This window comes from Dermacentor silvarum, chromosome 5 (assembly GCF_013339745.2).
Source record: "Dermacentor silvarum isolate Dsil-2018 chromosome 5, BIME_Dsil_1.4, whole genome shotgun sequence".
Lineage (NCBI taxonomy): Eukaryota > Metazoa > Arthropoda > Arachnida > Ixodida > Ixodidae > Dermacentor > Dermacentor silvarum.
In genome coordinates this window covers 187086469-187109271 of record NC_051158.1, presented here as the reverse complement: position 1 = coordinate 187109271, position 22803 = coordinate 187086469, and the positions used below count along the sequence as shown (strand labels likewise).

The following is a 22803-nucleotide window of genomic DNA, read 5'->3' as shown; positions in this document are numbered from 1 at the left end:
CTTTCTTGAGGGCTGCTGGCCTATGTGAACGCCTTTGACTTGCTCAGGCCCTCCGCGTGCGTGCGCGATCTCAGCGCGTCTTTTCTCCGTTCTCTCTCTGTCTCATTTTTCTATTCCCTCTTCCCCGTCCCCCAGAGTAGGGTAGCCAACCAGACGCATTTATGGTTAACAACCCTGCCTTCCCTCTCTTTCCTCCGCCTCCATGAAGATGTTGAATATTAAAACCATGATCGTCGTCAACGAACGAGCATTACCGAGTGCCACGTTGAAGGCCTTCATGATTTTCTAGAGGGCAACATAATTCTGAATATTCAAAATGTTTTTCTAAGGCAGGCATATGCTACGGAAGCACTCAATCCACCATCACAAAGAGCCTAGGACTCCTTAGGGTATCTACCAGATGGGTTCTAGGCCAGTTGGGTGTAGAACAGAAGTGGGCACGTCTGCAAGATTGCAAGTACTTTCAAGAAAAGGACGCATTTTTTAATCACGTCGTTACCTGTCATGAAACTTGGGTAAACCATTACACGGCTGAGCCGAAGCAAGTAAGCATGGAGGGAAGAAAGAAAGGTGAGGCACTGCTTTTAAAAGCCAAGACTCGGCTGTCACCTATAAAAAGAAAGATTGGAACTGTTTTTAAAGCCATTAGTATTCTTTGCCTATTTCAAACGTTTTGAAACTATTGCTCTACTGAAGTAGTCTACCAGCTTAAGCCACTTAGGTACGTGCTCATGGTCGTCACTGCATTGTGGTCGTTGCATCATCGTCATTCCAGCTTTGTCTTCTGAATCATGTCATGAAGCCGTCGTCACGTTTTCTGCGCCGACCCAATGGCCAGAGTTGTCGAATAGCTTGGGTCATTAGGTCATCTCGTGCTGTGCTCGTGGTCGTGCTGTCATCCTGGTCGTAAGCATCATCGTCATTCTCGCATTGTCTTGAGACTCTCGGTATGCCATCGCCGTCACTCCATTCTCGTCTGGCACTCTTCAGATATTCGTTGTCATACTGTCATGGTGATGGCGTCGTTGTCGTTATATCGCTCTCGCTCCATATTTGTCATCCAACTCTTTGCATGCGGTCATCGTCACGCCTTCACCGTAATCACCTCGTCTTCATCCCATTGTCCTCATACCGTCGTGATCGTCATTGCGTCGTCGTCATAGTAGTGTCATCTTGCATTTGTAGTCGTAATGTCTTCGTGATGCGGTCGTGATTGTGGATGAGGAAGCGCATCGTCCTCATTCATTGAACTTCTTCATGCCACTCTCGTCATGTCGTCGTCGTCACACTGTCACCGTCATACTATTGTCGTCTTGGCGTCGTTGTCAGCCTCATTTTACCATCGTCAATTCAAAAACATCAGCCCGTTGTCATATCATCATTGTGATTCTGTCGTTTGTCATCCTGCTGCCGTGAGACATTCAATGCCGTACCGTCGTCGTAATGCCACCTTGGCCGTTCTATCGCTACCCCTTTAGTTTCGTCATCCGATTCTCGTTATGCCGTCGTCGTCTCAGCATGGTCGTAACTCCGTCATCGTCATACAGTCCTCGTGATGCACTATCGAAATACACTCGTCGTCATCCCATTGTTCTAACACCATTGCCATGCTGTCGACATAATTGATCGTGGTGATACAGCCGTGGTCGTTCCATCGTAGTCACTCTCACTCCGTCATTCCACGAGATCGCTGCCACACATTCATCGTCGTACCATTGTCTTTATGCCGTCGTCATCATGGAGCCATTTTACAATCGTCATCCCTTCAGAAACATTGTCTCATTGTTGTCATGCCATCGACACCATTCCTTCTCTGGCATTCTAGCTTATTCACGGTGTCGTCAGTCAATCGTGATTATGCCTTTGCTGTCATGTCATTGCGGTCATTGGGTCGTCGTAAGACAGGCGCTGTCATGGATCTGTTGTCATGCCGTTGTCACTCGTTGTCACTCTAGCTTCGTCATGTAGTTGTCGTCACACACTCGTCGCATCCCATAGTCCTCATCACGTCCTTGGTATGCTGTCGCCGTTATAACATCGTGATCTTTTTAGAATTGTCATCCCAATGTCGTCATGCCGATATCGTCATAGCATCTTTGTCGTTCCATCGACACGATTCCTTCTTCGTCTTTCCGCCATTGTAAAGTAAGCCGGTGCCGGAGAGAGTGAATGTCCCATGTAGCCGAAGAAACAGAAGTCTAAGAACTACCACTACAGAATTAAAATAAACTTCAAGCGATGGACAGAGTCGACGACATAGTATTTCAGTGGCTTACTGGGCACTGCAACATTACTGGCAATGAAATTGCCAGCAAAGCTGCCCGTGAGGCACATGGAGAATGTGAAAGAACATCGATACCATTGTCGAGAGCGGATGCAGAGCGGCACCTCGGTGGTCTTGCTCATATATTTACTCTAAGAAAATGAAATAGACTGGAGTTCACCAACCAGTGCCTATATGTCATGGACCTACATATGAAACTACAACTTCTACCCGGCTTTACTCTACGAGAAGAAACGTTACTTTGCGGGCAGCGACAAGGAGTTTCACAAACGCCTACTCATTACTTATTGTAATGGTGGACAGTGCCAATTCCAGCACATGTGGCGTAGAAGAAACGATCAAACATCTCCTGTGTGACTGCCCATCACACGAAGATGAGAGGACAGCTTAATTGAGGGCACTTAATTAAATGAAAGGCCTTTCACAGAAGATAATATCTTACAGCTGTGGCCTCGTGCATCTGCTATGTTCAAAACTACAAAAGCGCTGCTGCGTTTTTTGGAATGAACCAGCCTTTATGACCATGTGTGAGTGACTCAGCAATTAACGCTTGATTGTGTATGTACCCTTGCAAAGTGTTAACTTTTCTCTTCCTTCTCTTTCAATCCCCTTTCCCAGTGTAGGGTAGCCTACCGGGCTTAGCCTATTGACCCTTTTCGCGGCGATCCAGTGGGCGCTGCCATATTTGATCACGTGGTGACGCGTCCATTGCTTGCCTCCACTGCCTCTGTTGCCTCCTTGTTTACAATGGAAGTGTACGACGCCGGCGCGGCTTAGAAAACCTCTGTTTTCGGAGCTATCGTAGACGATGACTAGGTGGACGACACGAAGCTTTTATCACAGCCTCGGAGAACATGCAAAAGGGCTTTCGGAGCCGATTATGCTATGTCCAAACTATGTGGTGCTTGTTCTAAAAGCGGGGCTAAAAATGTATTCCAAGCTTTCCGATGATGAATTCAGTCAGGATTAGTGTGTTTTGCTCTTTGTTCGTTACTCGGCAAATATTTTGAAGCAGTGGCTTGTCAGTTTCTGACTCAGTGAAGTTCCTCGGTGCGGCCACTATCTGATTATTTTCTGCCTAATCGCTCGCGGGTGTGCTCAGTTCCGAACTTCCAATAGATTTGTTCTTGGCTTGAAACGTAGCTGTTTTGTACATTGTAATACCTTGTAGCAAATATATATTACGGCTAGTAAGTCGCTTACACTTGTGGACCATCACGAAACATTCAGCTTCGAGTCCGTCATTTATTGTGCGTATAAAGTGCGTATATATTCAAGTGTGCGCCCATTCACTTATTCTTAATACGTCGGCGATAGAGTGGGCGTAAGTTTTCCTGCCTTTTGGGGCAGATGTGTATAGATAATCTGCGCGAAACTTACTATGACAGGAAGCGGCGCTACTCCCAGTGTCATTGTTTAACGAGTGGTACTCACTCTTGCCGACGTTCTGGGGATGAAGCCTTTTCTTTGAAGGTTAGTGATACAAGGCTGGCGAATGAGCATATTTCTGTATCCTCGACTAAAGCCGTACATCACGAATTCATTAAGTGGCGTACATCACGATCGAAGTGCCGGTAACACGTTCGGACAGTTGCAGCAGCGGGCCGCGAACTTGGCCACACAGATTCATTCTATTGCTTAACATGCCACTCACTATTTTTGCAGCCAACTACTGCACACGCCTTCAATCCACATGATTCAGTCTAGCATGATTGCAGCACAGTGTGTTAGCGAAAACTCAGTTGCATTTCCGACAGCTGATCGCACAGAAGCAAGGTAGGAGCGGTAATGGTTTCGTATTCGTGCGCGGCCGCTGAGGAGAGGTATGGCGCGCCGCCGTCAGCGCCATCTCGTTTCTCTAAAACAAACTGCTCCGCGAAAAGGGTCAATAGTTAATGGCCCTGCCTTTGTCTTATGACTTCTCTCTTGCTCACTTCAGCAATACGATGTGTCGGTAATTCGATTAGCATTCAAGCCATTGCTTGAATGCTAATCGAATTACCGTCGACAGCGATCGTGAGATGGGTTCTGCCGTAATATTGGGGCATGGCATTTCCCGCATTGATATTTTTCCCGATCGTCGCACTATGCATGCTGCATGTTACTGGAACATATTGAGACCGGTTAAACTTGCTTATCACTGAAAAAAGTTGTCGCAGTTTCACCTGAAAGGCGAAGCATCAATTGCGATAGCAAATTTGTAGAGAGCTATACGGAGTAATGATATTAGCTTTATCAGCTGTATAAATTTGGACATGCAGCAGCACCGGCAACGCGCAGAACTGTTGTCGACGCCGTCGGCGTTTTTCCCGCGTTCGCTCAAAATGCCTGCGGCGTTGGTGACTGTTGCCGGAGCCTCTGATATAAATATCCATTTGGTGCCGCAGCTAAACGTCGTCTCCCTTCCCTCCCCCTCCCCCCCCTCCCCCCTCCCCCACGGCCTCTCGCGCGTCGAAAGAAGGCGCGTTTGCTGTACATATATGATGATTGTAAAGGAGGAAAGAGACGCCTACTTCTGCAGCCCTTAAGGAAGCACGGCGCAGAACGCGCGTTTGTTCTCCGCCGTGCGTTCACTCGCCGTGAAAGAGCGCGTCCCTCGCGCCCTTTCACTCGCACATACAGCGTTCGGCGGCGCGCGGCGACGATTTCATCTCGATTGACGTCATACGGAACCTCACGGCGACGGCGACGGCGACGGCAACGGCGACGGCGACGGCAACGGCGACGGCGACGGCGACGCCGACGGCAGAAATCTGCTTTTGAGTGTCCATATAATTGCTATCGCAATAAAAAAAGTGAAGCCAAGCAATATGCAAAATGATCCTTCTCCATGAAAATGCCAGATCCCGCACCGCAGCTGTCACACGTGTGAAATTCAAGGAAATGGGTTCGACACCGCTGCATAGAACCTTCTAACCATGACTTATCGCCCCGCGATTTTCTGCTTTTAGGTACACTCACACAAGCTATGGGCGGCCAACAATTATAGGATGTGCAGGAAAATCAGAGTAACTGGCCGCTTAAAACAGACCACTTATTTTTATTGCGATGTATTACGATATATGGACACTCCAGGTGCATTTCTGCCGTTGGCGTCGGTGTCATTGAGATTTTTTGAGTAAAGCCCGAGTGAAATAACATCGCGGGCTTGTGCCGTATGTTGTATGTGCGAGTTAAATCGTCCGACGGCGAGCCGACGATAGTAGCTCAATCTCGCGTGCGCAAGGGAGGAAAGTGGGGAGCAAGCGCTCCGACTTCTATCGCGCGCAGGGCACGATGCGGAGAGAGAGAGAGAGAAAGAGAGAGGGTTCTACTCGGGCGGCGGCCGCGCGAGGCTGCGCGGGCCGTATGTTCAAAGCGATCTGCGATAGGACAGAATGCGCCGAGTGCTGATAACTTCCTGTGCGCTGGCTTCTCGCCGCTTGGTTCGCATTGAAGCGAGAGGCAGCACGAAGGTCAATTTGCACGCTGTTGCTGCCAAGCTTGCTGCCTCCAGCATTTTGACAGCGAGTCTGCACGGTCGTCGAGTGAGATGTGTTCATGTTTGCTTGGGCGCACGTGACACCATACGTGTAAATTTGGTTACTAAGTGAATGTTTATACGGCCGATAAAACTACCATCTTATAGATGTGTACTAATTTGCTATCGCAATCGACGCTTCCCCTTTCGGATGATAAGGTGACGCTTTGAGGAAGTGATCAAAAAGTGTGTCGATGCGGTGAGAGAAAGGCGTTTCTAACTTAGCCGATTCAGTTCAGTTTCAGTTCAGTTCAGTTTTATTTCCTTAAAGACCCCTTTGCTAGGGGTATTACATAAGGGGTGGGTACAGTTGATGCAACAGAAACACAGGTATTCAGAAAACTACAAGAAAGCTACATTTCGCAAGTGTATAAAAACAGAAAGAAGGGGGAAAATGACGCGGTGAAGAAAGCTGATTATTTTTCAGCCAACAAAGACACATTTTCGAAGAATGATGTAGGGCAAGTGATTTCAGCGACGTGGTGGGGAAGGGCGTTCCAGTCTGATGCTGTGCGGGAAAAAAAGACGAAGAAAAAGTAGTTGTATGGGAGCGTGGCCGTAAGACTTGTAATGGGTGGCCAGTTCGTAGCGATATGCGTGCGGGTGGTGTGACACATGGCTCGTGAATTAGGGAACTGTAAAAAAACTTATGAAAGAATGCTTAACATAATATACACTTGGTTTGTTTCTTAGTGCCACTAAAAACAAAAATGTGAAATGAAAATTTCGTTCATATTTGATCCACCCTAGTAACAGTGAAAGTTTCTTGTTGCGTGGTAACAGATCTCTCAAGAACGCATGACACACAAAAGTCTTCAGCATCCAGCGAAAGCAGTCAGTGTACATTTATATCACAGGAAAGAACTCAAGAATACAGTTGTGCTCTTGCTTTAGTTTATGGTCTTTCTTTTCGTAATATGCGCTAGCTATGGCATTAGTACGGGACTACCTGCCGGCGCAGTGCGCATAAGCAAATGGTAGTTTGGCTACGGGAATCACTTTTTGGCCGCAATTTTATACGTTTCAAAAGAAAACGTCTTACACGTATAGGGTTAAATAGACCTCGTAGGAGTCGCCACTGCATAAATACGATAGACGCAGCATTTTATTGCTTAATTAATGGTACAGTGCTGAAACAACACTGAAATAGAGCGTAGTGCAACGGTGAAGGCCAGCTATCAGTCAAAAGTAGTCAATCCGCTTTTCTCTTGGCGTGTCAGTTGTGTACATTATTGCGGCCTAATCATGGTTTTATTTCTGGTTTGCAGGTGGTGCTGATTTCAAGGTTATGGCTATTCCGCATTACGGTAGACATCACTTCACACGAATGCTTGCGTGTATAACGTTTCTACATATGGCATACAGTGAGGTGAGTGACGTCTGTTTACTGACTTGCCATTTGATATCTGTCTTGGGATGCGCCTACATCGGTGTTCGCGGAAGCCGCGAGTTAGTGTTTTGTATCACCTTGTCATTTTTAACGCTAAAATGTCGACGCGTTGTATGGTACACAACTAGACCCCTCTTCTCGTTTCTTCAGCAAGAGTAACCTAATTAGTTTACTCTTGCTTTAAACACGAAGGTATGAGACGTGCGCATGAATTGTTCGCATAAATCTCCTTCTGCAAACGCATCAGTTTTCGTATGGCCTTTGTAAGCTTCGAGTGAAGTCTGGTACTAAAGTAAACACATCCCGATGTAAACTAGCATAAATATTTGAAGTCTCGATACATTGCAACTATACATAAAGTTTCGGGATATATCGTTTATACGTGATACCTGCATATAAAATAACGTTCCACATCCACCGCCTTGATAGTGAGCGGCGGTGACTAACACTCCCGGGCTAAACTTGAACACAAGTACCAAAGGAAGGGGCGGAAGAAATGACGCCGACAGACGCTTAAATAGTAAAGCAGCGCACACGTCATGCGGAGGATGTGCGTCCCACGTGAGTCATTAGACAATGAACATAACAACGCATAACAATGAACATCACCTACGCTTTCCTTGGCTTCAACTCATTTCCCTTCCTAGGATTGTGCCTGCAACATTTCTTGTCTTGAAGTACGTTATGGGTATAACAAAACATTTAAAATGTTTACCTTTTTAGGATCAATGACGCATCTATTCACTTTGTCAGAATAGCGAAAATAGAGCACCGGTCTCATTGCAGAGAAAGTAGTTTCGAACATAAAACGAGCGAAACCCTTGCGTACACGAATAGATTTCTTTGTCGTTGTTGCCTCAAACGTTCATTAGCACTTTATAATGTCTACACTGCCTGTTTTACCTTTAACGCAGCTTTAAAAAATAACGACCATATTGTAAAACAACTGCAAACTAGAAACATGCACTTTCGTTAGATTTTGCGAAAGTTTAATGTATTCAGATGAAAAGAGTCCTGAGCTGCCAAGATTCGTGCACTTTGTTGTTTTATTTTAGCATTTCAAGATATAAATGCGTAAGCACTCAGTGACCATCTGAATTATTTGTAGTCAGCGTAGTCGAAGAATACTGCGAGAGAGAGAGGAAGAAAGGAAGAAATTCTTTTATTTATTTACGATACAGCTACTCCACATCGTATGTGTCAGTACGAAGGATTTAAGTATTGTCACGTTGTGGTGATGGCGAAGAATACGACCGTGGCCCAATACCGAGTCTCCAAACTAACTTTATTGGGTGAACAGTGTGCCCACAAAAACAAGTTACACTTGTGCAGAACCACAAGGACGAGCTCATGCGTCGATCGTCGAAATCTTTTCTACAGTTAAGACTCGCCGGCTATTTATACACGACTCGCCGATAATTCGAGCGTAATCCGAAGTGCTTATGTGCCTTCCATAATGTACAACACTATTCACATCGTGTGTACGATCTGACTGCGCGGTTCGGCGATAGCATACGCGGTGTTTAGGCTACATGAACCGCACAAAAGGGTGTCGAGTCGGCTTGCCGGGCTGGATTATGCTTGTCGAGTTGATGTAAAGGCTAGCTGGTCGGGCTGCATGCGGTATATAGGCTTAGCAGCCCGACCCGTTGGCAGCGCACGTAAACACAGCAGGGACGGGCACGCCAGCGCCGAGACTTGCGCGGGACCACTGTGACGTCGCGATGTACTCGCCGACAGCGGCAATAGTATCAGGACAAGGCAAGCACTATCAAATCAAATCATTTTCATTTTTTCCAAAAATACACATTGGAAATGAATGCTAGGGCAAAAAGCTGGTTCAAACAGCTTGACGAGGCCCTAGCAACCATGATGTGGCAGTAGTTTCGACATGTCACATTTCGTTGTTAACAGAGGAACGTAAAAAAAAAACACATACATATTATAAAGAATAACAAAAAAGTAGAATATTTACAAAGTACTATACTAATTACACAATAGTGAGCATATGTCAGTAAAGCAGACAATGATGACAAAGCTATCGATTAAAAAAAAAGAAAGGAAAAGCAGAACAAAACGATAAGAAACGATATGTTTTTACAAGATACTCTCATTATACAACAGTGAAAGTTACACACTAATATAAGTAAAGCAAAACAAGGATAACAAATAACCGTTTGATTACACCAGGAATACTAGTAGTTGGAACTATGGAACGCCCATACTATGGAACGCCCATACGAAATGTATGGGCGTTCCAGTTAACTTCTTGAGGTAAACGCTGTTTTATGCATTGAAGCGCAAAGTTAACTGAAACGCCCATGTATTTCGTCGGACACTTTGAAAATTAATATCTCGAAACTGGTGCAGTCCTGAGAATTCGTTCCAAGTGGATATGCCTTGCGAACTCAGCGGCTATAATTCGTAGATTGAAAGATGTGCCGTAAAATAAATAATTAGAACGTTAATTAGCGTAATTATGTTAATTACTCAATTAAGCGTTTTTTCTCGTGGACGTAATGGCCGCCTCATCGAGTAGTTTAGATCAAGGATTATAATTGTGCTATCTGCCACACGAATGTTTTAAAAATTTAGTGCAGCTAAAATGAAACACCCTGTATATTGTCGTGTTCCGGGGCTTCTGTGAACGAAGAGGCAGACTGTACTTGAAACATGCTTTATTGCACGGCGGCAACTTAACGTGGCAGAATGACAGCCAAGGAATACACAGGCCAAAATGCACACCCCAGCCTTGCGGCCAGCGATTATACATACATAGTGGGTGAGGGTGATATGAGGGTGATATGATGGGCTGCGTTACAGAAAGACAAACGCTATCACGCCAGTACACGTGTACAGATATGCGACAATATATATATATATATATATATATATATATATATATATATATATATATATTGTTACGCGTGAGGAAAACGAGGACCGGTGAACGTGCTTGCGGTCCCGGGTTAAAAAAGAAAAAGAGAACGACGCTGAGTGCATCAACCAGCCAGCCGCTCTTGCGCTCACCTTCGCGACCTAAAATAAACGGTCCCCTTCATCTGTAAGGTTTACAAACGGTCTCCTTTGCGCGTAACAATATATATATATATATATATATATATATATATATATATATATATAATGATACATGCATATTGCGTGTTTCTTATGGACGAGGCGCGCGGGCGCCCAGACGAAGAAGACGAATTGCGTTTGGCTCTCGAGCTGTCGGCTGAACTGGCCAGCGCTGCAGCTATCCTGTGTAAATATATTTTGTAAATAGTCTCCAGTACTCAATCCTTCGTTCGCGTAACATTTTGGTGGAGCGTGCCGTTTCCCGTCCTCGCCACGGAGCTCCGCAGCGGCCGCACCGTCCAGCTTTCCACCATGGCTCCCGCTGACGAGACCTCGTCTGCTCCTACTACTCCGACTCCAACCACAACGTACGTCACGGTTGCCACTCCCCGCGATCCTGGCATATTCTCCGGTCAAGATAATGTCGACGTTGATGACTGGCCGACAGCTGCGCCTAGCACCAATCTGTATTCCCCTCCCAGATACCGCAACCCTACAGAGTGGAGAACTCCGGATGACAAGCCCATTTGCTTCCGTTGTCACCGCATTGGCCACGTCGCTCGCCACTGCCGCACCTCCTGGATCTCGCCGTATTCGAGCTACTTCTCCCCGTCTCCGCGCCCTTATGCCGACCCTCGCCGCTACTCGCCTCGCCGTATGCCTTCTACCTCTGACGTATCCATCGATGACAGTCGTCCCCTCGCTCACCGTCACCTCTGCGCCGTCGGTCCCCGTCGCCCCAGCCACGCCGCTATTCGTCGCCGACCAATTATGGGTCTTCCCGGACGGAAAACTAGACCATGCAGCTCCTGGGGGTAGCGCTGCATTATCTTCGTCGTGTCAAAATCCCCCATTGACGCTCCCAACGAACCAGAACTTACTTGATGTCCACGTCGACGGTGTCCCTTTGACGGCGTTAATAGATACTGGAGCCCAGGTGTCCATCATGAGTAATAACCTCCGTCGTCGATTGAAAAAGGTTCTCACGCCTGCTACTACACGAGCCGTACGCGTCGCCGATGGCAGCGCTGTTGCCGTCACTGGAATGTGTACTTCCCGGATCAGTATCGCCGACCGCCACATTCCCGTTCTTTTTACAGTGCTGACCAATTGTCCCCATGACCTAATCTTCGGACTAGACTTCCTTACGGCGCATTCAGCTTTGATCGACTGTTCTACCGGTACCCTTTTCCTCGAACTTCCTCTACTCGCGCATATTCGTGCTGAACTGCCGAACAACTTTAGTCCGACCGCCTTCGTCCGCCTGCCGCCTAAAACCTTGACTTTCGTCGAATTGCTATAATCTTTCCCTCTGCCCGATGGTGATTACGTCGCTACTCCTGTTCCTGATGTCCTTTTGATGCGCGATATCACTGTGCCCCACTCCGTCGTAACCGTCGCCGATAACCGGACATGCCTTCCCGTCGTCAATTTTGGACTAACAAAGCAAGTTCTACCCCAAGGCATATCGGTTGCAACGCTGCGCGCTATAGGAGATGACCACGTCACGGCGTTTTCCGTCGACGGCTGCTCCGAGTCTTCACCATGTCCACAGGATGCTATTTGCCGTGACGAAACCTTTAGTCCCATGATTGCTGCGGACCTATTGCCTGAACAAGCAGCAGCTCTGTGTCGCCTTTTGGTTTCGTACCACGACATCTTCGACCTCAACAATCGACAGTTGGGCCAGACTTCAAATGTTAAGCACCACATAAATACTGGTGATGCCAGTCCTATTCATCGCCGGCCATATCGCGTTTCTCTTTCAGAGCGTAAGGTTATTCAAGATGAAGTGCACAAGATGCTTGCCAAAGGCATTGTTGAACCCTCGTCGAGCCCTTGGGCGTCGCCCGTTGTGCTTGTTAAAAAGAAAGATGGCACGTGGCGCTTCTGCGTAGATTATCGTCATCTAAACCGAATTACTAAAAAAGACGTCTATCCCTTGCCTCGCATTGACGACGCCCTCGATTGTCTCCACGGTGCCAACTACTTCTCATCAATAGACCTTCGGTCTGGTTATTGGCAAATTTCTGTGGATGAAAGGGACCGAGAGAAGACCGCATTTGTCACCCCTGATGGTCTTTATCAATTCAAAGTTATGCCATTCGGTCTGTGCAACGCCCCAGCCACATTCGAGCGTATGATGGACTCTTTGCTTCAAGGGTTCAAATGGACAACATGCCTTTGCTACCTCGACGACGTTCTCGTATTTTCACCTACGTTTGAGACACACCTCGAGCGCTTATCAGCTGTTCTTCAAGTCTTTCGCGAGGCTGGGCTCCAACTAAATTCCTCGAAGTGTCACTTTGGTCGTCGGCAGATTACAGTGCTGGGCCACCTCGTCGACGCTTCCGGTATTCAACCAGACCCGGAGAAAATTCGTGCTGTCACGTCTTTTCCTGTACCTCAGTCTGTCAAAGACGTCCGAAGTTTTGTAGGACTCTGCTCCTACTTCCGACGGTTCATTAAAGACTTCGCAGCGATTGCCCGACCACTTACGGATCTTCTGAAGAAGGACGTGCCGTTTACCTGGGGTCCCGCTCAAACTGCCGCGTTTTCCCACCTGACCAACATTCTCACCACGCCGCCTATTCTGGCCCACTTTGACCCGTCCTGCCCTACAGAGGTCCGTACCGATGCCAGTGGTCACGATATCGGAGCCGTCTTAGCCCAACGCCAACAGGGACGCGATCGTGTTATCGCCTACGCTAGCCGCCTCCTCACAGCAGCGGAGCGCAACTATTCGATTACAGAGCGTGAATGCCTGGCCCTCGTCTGGGCGGTTTCTAAATTCCGCCCGTACTTGTATGGCACGCATTTCTCTGTAATCACGGACCACCACGCGCTCTGCTGGCTTTCCTCACTCAAGGATCCTACCGGCCGGCTTGGTCGCTGGGCTCTGCGGCTACAAGAATTTTCCTATGCGGTAGTCTACAAGTCGGGCCGCCTACATCAAGACGCCGACTGCTTATCACGCTATCCAGTGGACGAACCACCCGCCGACCCTGACACCGATGCCGACGCTTGCGTTTTCTCGGTTTATCGGCTGCCACAAGTCGCCGACGAGCAACGCCGTGATGCCTCCTTGCGCGCCATCATTGATCGTTTGGAATCTTCGCCTTCTGATTCGTCCCTTCATTTGTTTGTTCTCCGGGATGGTGTATTATACCGCCACAACGTCCGCCCCGACGGTCCTGCCCTACTCCTCGTCATTCCTCGGCACCTCCGGTCAGCTGTTCTCCAAGAACTTCATGACTTTCCAACGGCAGGTCACCTCGGCGTCTCCCGCACCTACGACCGGATTCGCCGACGCTTCTTTTGGCCAGGCCTCGCCCGCTCCGTACGGAAATACGTTGCGGCGTGTGATAAATGCCAGCGGCGGAAAACACCATCGACGCTCCATGCCGGGTGCCTTCAACCGCTCGACATTCCTTTGGAGCCGTTCTTTCGCGTTGGCTTGGACTTACTTGGCCCTTTCCCTCTATCAACGTCTGGCAACAAGTGGGTCGCTGTGGCGACAGATTACGCTACGCGCTACGCCATCACCAGAGCGCTTCCAACAAGCTGTGCCACAGATGTCGCCGATTTTCTTTTACGCGACGTGATTCTGCAGCATGGAGCTCCACACCAACTGCTCACTGACCGTGGTCGGACATTTCTTTCAAAAGTCATCGCCGACATACTGCAGTCCTGCTCAACCAGGCACAAGCTGACTACGTCTTACCATCCACAGACCAATGGTCTCACGGAGCGTCTCAATCGAACCCTGACAGACATGCTTGCAAAGTATGTCTCGTCTGACCATACTGATTGGGACCTCGTCCTACCGTATGTCACATTTGCATATAACTCTTCGCGCCACGACACTGCCGGCTATTCCCCGTTCTTTCTGTTGTTTGGCCGAGAACCCACATTGCCACTGGACACATCCCTTCCAACCGCCGCAGCAGAGACCAGCGAATATGCACTTGACGCCATCACCAGGGCTGCCCAAGCTCGCGAAATTGCCCGCGCTCGCCTCCTGACCTCCCAAGCGAACCAGCGGCGTTTGTACGATCGACATCACAGAGACGTTCACTTTTCGCCTGGATCTCTGGTACTCCTGTGGTCACCGACTCGTCACGTTGGCCTGTCTGAAAAACTCCTGTCTCGGTACACAGGCCCATATCGAGTGCTGCGTGCCGTGACTCCAGTTACGTATGAAATCGCCCCAGTCAGTACCAGTGCCCCATCTGCCCCGACTTCCACTGACGTTGTGCATGTCGCACGCCTAAAACCATATTACCCTCCTGTACCCTCTGACATTTAGATGCACCGGGACGGTGCTTCTGCCGCCGGGGATAATGATACATGCATATTGCGTGTTTCTTATGGACGAGGCGCGCGGGCGCCCAGACGAAGAAGACGAATTGCGTTTGGCTCTCGAGCTGTCGGCTGAACTGGCCAGCGCTGCAGCTATCCTGTGTAAATATATTTTGTAAATAGTCTCCAGTACTCAATCCTTCGTTCGCGTAACAATATATATATATATATATATATATATATATATATCACAAAGTCTAGTCATGGCCATCCCTGTACGCAGCTCTTTAATAATTAGAAGGCACCCACATTTGACTCATTACGCCAATAGAAAACAGTTGGGGTCGTATATAGCCTCTTTGCCACATTAAAAAAAAATGGTCGCAGTTTCACCCGAAAGGCGAAGCATCAATTACGATAGCAAATTAGTAGAGAGCTACACGGAGTAAGGATAGTAGTTTTATCAGCTGTATAAACTTGGACATGCAGCAGCACCAGCAACGCGCAGAGCTGTTAACGACGCCGTCGGCGTTTTGCCCGCGTGCGCACCGAACGCACGCGTCGTTGGTGACTGTTGCCGGTGCCTCTGGGGGCCATAGAGTTTCTATAGTTTGAAACTCTATGCTGGGGGCGGCTCGGAGGTTTTCGACGATATCAGAATGGGACACTCGTTGAGCAGCGCCGGAAGTCTTTACCACCTTTTCGCCTCGCAACGTGTTTGTATAAATAGGCACTTGGTGCCGCAGCTAAACGTCGCTCCCCTACCTCCCTCCTGTCCCCCTCGGCCTTTCGCGCGACGGAAGAAGTCGCGTTTGCTCTATATATGTGGTGATTATAAAGAAGGAAAGAGACGCTTAATTCTGTAGCCCCTCATGGAGCACGGCGCAAAACGCGCGTTTGCTTTCCGCCGTGCGTTCGCTCCCCGTGAAAGCGCGCGTCCCTCGGGCCCTTTCACTCGCACATACAGCATACGGCACGCGGCGACGATTTCATCGCCGTTGACGTAATGCGGAACCTCACGGAGACGGCGACAGTGACAGCGACGGCGACATCGGCGGCAGAAATCCGATTTGGAGTGTCCATATAATTGCTATCTCAATAAAACATTTATTTCACGTTTAAGTATTTCACTCCTCAGGTCGCCTCACCAGAAGTAATATTTATTTATTTTCTCTCAAGGCTCGAGGGCACTGAAGAGGAGTGGTGAGTACGTATAAAGTCGTTGGCAATCTTCTTAAAATTAATGGTGTCACAGATGGCAGCGATGGAGGCGGGAAGGTGGATCCAGTCGTCGGCAGTGCGTGATATGAATGAGCAGAAGTAAGAGTTGGAGTTGCATGGTGGTAACCCTAACTTCATTTGGTGATCTATGCGAGGTTAAATATAGGATGGGTGAAGGAACAACTCATCCTTAAGAACGCGATTACTGTAGTAAATTTTTTGAAGGAGGCATAAGCGCATAAACTTACGCAGTATTGCAAGGCCTGGCAAATGGAGCGTAAGTATTATTGATGATATGTTTGCGTGACGCGCACAGTTTGATAAAATGAAACGGGTGTCCCTGTTCTGAAGTGATTCGAAAAGATTTGTTAGATTAACTTGACCAGGGTCCCAAATGTAGCAGGCATGTTCGAGCTTGGGACGTAAAAATTGTACGTATGAAACCGCGCATGCGGTTAGCGTTATGTATAGTTCCACGAGAGATTACTAGGGATGTATACCAAGATGGTTGTAAGATGATTGAGAGGCTAATGGTGTGTTATTGATGGTATAGTTAAAAGAAACAGAGCAAGAGGAAGCTCGCGAGACGCGCATGTTTTTACATTTCCTTATATTAATGATCATTACAGAATTGGAGCACCCAGAAAATATCGCTGTAAGGTCGGATTGCGCGGCAGTATGATCAGAGGCGTTAGTGATGACGCGGTAAACTACGCAGTCATGGTCGAAAAGTTTATAGAAAAAGTGAAGAAGATGAGGAGATGGTTAATAAAGATTATAAAGTGTAGTGGACCAAAAACAGACCTCTGAGGTACCCCAGGCTGTACAAAAGGGATGGAACAGTCATGTGCGTTAGCAGATACATATTGCAAGTAATTAGAAAAGAAGCATTCAACGCAACGCAAGATATTAGTGTCGAGATTAAGTTTGCGCAGCATAAGGAAACGCAGTTTGTGAGACACAGAGTCGAAAGCCTTCGCGAAATCGAAGAATATACAATCTATTGTCAGTCCCTTGTCTGTAGCACCGAATAAATCATCCGTAAAAACCAAAAGCTGAACGTCGCATAAAAAAACATTTTTCTCGAAATGAACTACAGCTCGAAATTTTGCCTTACCTTAGCAATGAACGCATCTGGAGAACGCCATATACATTTTCATGGAGCCAAACTTCTGAATCAACGGCTTCAGATCCAAGAGGCTTCGCATTTTCCGTCAGCCATAAGGAAATCGCATTTTGCGTATTACAATTAAGGAGATTGAGTTTTCTTATGAAAAAAACAAAACAAATTGACTTGCCATCCCAGCCCTGCGAATTTGGATGTCCAGCACTACTGCAGAAAACCACCATTAGAACTGCTATGTGATCCTTTATCACTTTACAGTAATAAGAGTAATGGTAATTTGCAGTAATGATAGTATTGGGAGTAATGGTGATTTTTACAGCACGCCGCCGCTGGTCGATTGGTCGTTTCGTTTTCCCATTGACGCTGGTCGTATTCACGCTGCTCCTCGTGACACCTTCCACATAGTCTGGGCGTGCCAATCATCCCAGTGTGGGGGCAATGTTAACTAGTTAACCTCTTCATATATATTTTATGCCGACAATCATGCTTACAGGTGTTTCTGTTGCTCTTCCACATGTTTCTAAAACACTTGGTAAATCTGCGATATTATTTATTTTATGTAATTGCGTTTATTATTGGGCGGAGTTACCCTGTTCTTACTTGGACTAACACAACTATCATGTACAGAACCCCCTGCTAGTCACTGGTTGTCAGTGTGGACATATTCTGTATTATTTAATGATATAAAGAAACATAATAAATTTAATTGAATTGACTGTTGCTGATGCCGAGCAAAGGCCGAAAGACAGGACATTCAATCCAATGAGGTCACGCGGTGCAATAAAGGGCGGGGGGGGGGGGGGTTTCTCGGTGCCTTTCGTTGACTTGCATTTACAACTAGTCAGTCTTAAAATCCATCGCAGAAAAGTTTGCATGCTGAGCTCGTCGAGTGCGGCGTCTATTTCGTGGTAGGAGGTATACCTCCTTCTTAGTGACCTTGTTTAGCGACAATAATCAATGCAAGAATGCAGGCTTCCATCCTTCTACTTCACAAAGACCCCACGAGACGCCCACGGGCTTTTTGACTGCTAGGTGATTTGGTAGCGTAGAATTTCATCGACTTGTTGCTTTATAACTCCTCGTCATCGCGTCGAAACTCGGTAGGGGAGATGGCGGAGTCGTCTATCGCATTCTTCGGTGAATATGCGATGCTTAGCAATTGGGGTTTTTGCAAACCTTCATTTTCATGGAAAGCAGTTTTTGTATTTCTGGAGGAGACCTTTGAGCTGTATTGGCTTATGCCTGGGAAGTCTCGGAATAATATCGAAAGTCGGTCGAAACGCACTGTCATTGTAGCTTCGCTAGAATACGAGAGGACAAACGTTTTGCTCTCTGCAGTAACTTCTTCCATGTTTGCGACCTTTGTCTCCTTGTTCATGCGTTTAAACTCCTGGCTGAAGTACGTTTGTAACCATATCTGCACTTTTCCTACGTGTGACTCAATGAGAGAGAGAGAGAATAAACTTTAATAAAAAGAGCACGCGAGCGTAGGTAGCTGCCCCGCTCTGCAGTGGGTGGTCCCCTCAGTCCAGGAGTCCAGCGGCCTTACGCCCATTGTTCAACTTCAAGCTTATTATTTGAGATTGCATGTACAAAAACAGGCTTACATATTATAAACAACATCAGGAGGCCCAGCGTGAGAAACTGCCAGGGCGTTTCTCCAATCGTTAGTGGGTACATAAGAGTGTTGAGTGACGTCAATTTCACTGTAGAGTAGTCTGGTTTTCATGTCTCGACCAGGGTTTTCCTCTCTCCGGCGGATTCTGCGCCGACAGAAATTGTGATGCTGGCACGAGGCAGGATACTGACTTGATCTTGAAGTACATTTAGGGCACCGTGACTGAGTCCTTTCAAGTGGTATGGATTGGTCTGTAGACAGCGTTATAGTCTTGGACAGGGTCGGTGACGGCACCGCTTTTACTCAGGAAGTCCATGCCGAGAATGACGTCTGGTGAGAATTGCTGCTGGATAACGAAGGTCGCTGGGTAGGTCTGGGCATGAACGGTAACTCTTGCCGTTCAGCTTCAAGTCAGCCTTATTAGGTGTCGGCCAGCTGCGCGGATTTAGGGACCTTCCCACGGGGTCCTAACTTTCTTCAACTGGGCAGGGAAGGGTCCACTCATGACGGAGTATTCGGCTCCTAGGCCCGCTAAAGCTGTGAATGAGTGGCCGTCGAGAAGTACGTCAAGGTAGGTGGTTCTTGGTCTTTCGTTACAGTTATATCGCGGACGTCGGATCACGCCCGTGTCGCATTTTCCCACTGTTGCTACGTCGCATCGTCAGGCGATTTTCAAGCGGCGTGTCATTGCGTCGTCGAGACAGATCCTGAAGCGTTGTCGGAGGAGGATCTTCGGCATTTCGACAAACAGCAACCATAACTTTATTGGTTACTGCTTTTAGTTTTCGAATAAAGGCTGAAAAAGCAGCCGCGACTTGGGCCAATGGATGGTCGGTGTTGCGGCGACATGGAGCGTCCTGGTGATGGCGAGCGGGAAGGCCGTCAAGGTCACTAGTCTGCGGCTCCCATTTATTCCAGAATCTCACGTGGCAGTTCGCTTTGTATCGGACGCGGGTTGGTGACGGCGAACTCTTGTAGGCTCATCTCATGATATGGACATCGTTAGTAAACGTGGCCCACTTCTGCGCAATGATAGGATAACGGGCTGTGGACTGGGGCTCACACTATGTCTGTCTTCATTTACAGCATTGCGCAGGCCGATAGATGGGCGGGGTGGTGGCAGGTGACGTAACTGTTGCGTTACTGGGCCGTGGCGCGTGCTCACAAGTGGAACTTTACAGCCGGCGTTTGTGGCGTGCGCCATTGCTTCCGGCTGAGGTTGCGACGATGGTAGCTATGTTTATGGAAATTTCAGCGGCCGCTCAAGTTTTTCCTAATGGTGTCAGTGATGGAGGATAAGCTGTGTCATGGTGTCAGCCGTGGGAATAAGCTCTGCAGCTCTTCTCGCATCACCACACAGATGGTCTCGTGCAGATGTTCGGAACTTTGCGCTAGAGCTGCCGCGTAGTTTTTTGTCAGCGGATGACAATTGTACTACCTCGTACGTATCTCCAGCGTTTTCTCAGTGTTGGTGGCCTCAGAAAGCTTCTCTTGGATGTTCTTCAGTGGGTTACGCATCAGTACGACTAATAGCTCTTGGTTTAAACAGCGCACGAGGAAACAAATTTTCCTCTCCTCATGCATGTCAGCGTTGGTGGGGCGTCTCGTGTGTAAAAAGGGCAATGTCCTCGTTAGACAGTTGCCCTCGGCTTTCAGTAAAAGCTTGGTTCTTTCGTTCCTGAGAACGCTCGGGATGGTTGTTATGAAGGTGCTACGAAAGAGTTCTCATGTTGCTAAAGTAGTCTCCTGATTCTCGAACCAAGTCATCGAGCGTCTTTCAAGTAGAAGTATACAAGGAGTTACGTGTCTTGGGCGTTCCTGCTTTTGAGGTCCAGATCATTTCGAACGTCTCAAGCCAGGTTGCGAAGATCCATTGAAGATAGCTGGTTGTCCCGTGGCTGTCTGCTGAACGATGAGTGTAGGAGATACTGCATCTCCCATGTGGCTTCTGTCTTTCTTTTCGCCTTACTCATCTGGTCGTATGGGTCCTTGCTCTGGGGGCAATCTCTGTACCCTGAGGTTAGTTCGAAGATCCGCGGTGACTCCGGCCTTGTCTTCGCAATTCGGGCTTGGTTCTCGGCTTTAAGGGGGGGGGGGGGGGAGGGAGTCCAGTATGTGAACGCAGATGCCCCTCCACCAGATGTGACGTTGCCGTGATGGTGAAAATATTCACCGTGGCACAACAGCGCAACACAAAAGTAACTCGTTATTGGATGCACCTGTTCATACGAAAAGACGTTACACTCGGGCAGACCGATAATAAAAAGCACACGCGTTATTTATACATGAGTCGTCCATAATTCCAGCATACATAGTGGTGCTCGCGTGCCTTCCAGAATGTACAGTCGACAGCAACCCGACAGCCAAACTGCATCTCCATTCCACCTAGTGGTGTGACACCTGCCGTCAAAAGCAGCATTAGGCCGGAAATGACTTGTTTTCCATCGGCATGCAAATTCTCTTGCACCAAGGGGGTTTTTGGAATTCCTTGTTCTCATGCAAAACGCGCAGCCCCGCTGCACGACGTGATATCACGCCAGCGGCACACACGTGGTATAAGGAATGTCAGTATTAGGAGGGACAATGTGAATGTATGTAGTAAATATACGTAATAAAAATTGTGTGTATTGGCCTTCAAAGTTATTTCATCTACGCTACTTTATCAGAATCATTAGTATTATCATTATTGGTTACGCTGCTTTATCATTTGTGACCAGTCGCCTCGAGAACCTTGGCAACATGATAGTAAAGAAGCTTGGTAAAAGTTCACTAAAACAGCATTCTCAATGATATGAAAGCAGAGAGGTCAGTTTGAAATACGTTCTACTAGACAGTTAACTACACATAAAGAAAAGCATGCTATGCGATGATTACGACCGAAATAAGATGCAAAACAGGAAAAGAGTAGGCATACTCCAAGCCTAGAGTCCAGACCCATGGTTTTTAAAAAAGTCAACTAAGGCCTCGATTGCCTGCCCACTAGATCTACTTACCCAAAGGTGCCACAAAACTTCCTCTGAAAGCAGTTCCTGTCAGGTGGTTAAGACCATCAATCAACCTCAGTCGCTCTTCCACGTACTGAGGACAGTGACATAGCACATGTTTAAAGGCTGATGTACAGCCGCTCGCATTTTTAACTACATCGCGCGATCGTCCATCACGCGACACTTGAGCGCACCAAAGCGGCGATAATCAGCTAGAGCGGCTGGAGTACTTTCAGGTGCACTAAGCACTCTCCTGTGCAAGCGTCTTTTAATAAGATGTACCCTTCCGGACGACGCACGACCATGTTATAGTGTTCTAGTGCGATATAGGTAAAATTGCGGGAGGCTGTACAATGAACAGCTCACATTCTGGAGACGCGATGCGTCACATGAGGTGTTCAAAACCACGCATAAACACCCTCCTAGCCTAAGTATGTGCAGGTGACTGAAACAGCTGTGTTTAATTTTTGGCGGAAGCCTTTATTTTATGTCCCCAGTCTCCGGAGGCGTCTATGTTGATATTTTAGATGGTCCCAGTTCTTAGCTTTAGCTTTTCGTATAAGACTTGCCAGCAGGCAAAGGACATTCGCTCTTGAAATTTTAATCGTCAGGAGGCTCTGAGTCTGACAGCCTTCTTCGCTTCGGCTGCGCCAAGTTCATTGCCTTGTATACCGCAGTCACTGGGAATTCATCGAAATGTAATATGGCGGCAGTTTTCTTCCTCTAGAGTGTGCAGCTCAGTAGTGCGAGGAGCCAACTTTCTCTAGGGGTCTTCTCTGATTTGTCGTCTATGGTAGTGACTCGAGGAGGTTGTCGCTAAATATGGGAACGGCATCTCTGATTGCCAATAGTTCCATGGACGCTGATGTCTTGTTATATACAAGAAGCATAATATAAATTGTTAACCTAGTATCGACATTCTGTAATTCAGTTACCAAAATATGATGGCTGATGAAGCATTTTAAGTAAACCTTGCGGCAGTGTAGTGTGAGAACACGTAGCAAAGCTGCGTGAGGGTGCACTTGTATATTATTTTAAAATAAATTCTACGGTTTTACGTCCCAAGACCAGGATATGATTATGAGGCACGACGTACTGGGGGAACTCAGGATTAATTGTGGTTGTATTTCCTCCACGGCGTGGTGATAGTGAGCATGTCTATAGCATTAGTTCTTTTACTTTTTGCAGTTCGACTTAAAATGACCAAGAAAGAGGGTTCTCACCGAGCAAACATTATTTATTTATTTATTTATTTATTTATTTATTTATTTATTTATTTA

At 47.4% G+C, this 22803-nt stretch overlaps 1 protein-coding gene across 4 annotated transcripts in view; it reads left to right on the top strand.

Moving 5' to 3' along the window:
- LOC119454649 (dermonecrotic toxin SPH) overlaps positions 1–22803 on the top strand; it is a 142631-nt gene that overhangs the window by 23831 nt on the left and 95997 nt on the right. For 3 of the 4 annotated variants that reach the window (XM_049666939.1, XM_049666937.1, XM_049666936.1), the window contains one exon: positions 7073–7173. The exons of the other annotated variant lie outside the window; for it this stretch is intronic. In XM_049666939.1, coding sequence (XP_049522896.1) covers positions 7093–7173 — 81 coding nt within the window. In that variant the 5' untranslated portion in view covers positions 7073–7092. The remainder of the gene's footprint in view (positions 1–7072; positions 7174–22803) is intronic. 4 annotated transcript variants of the gene reach the window in all.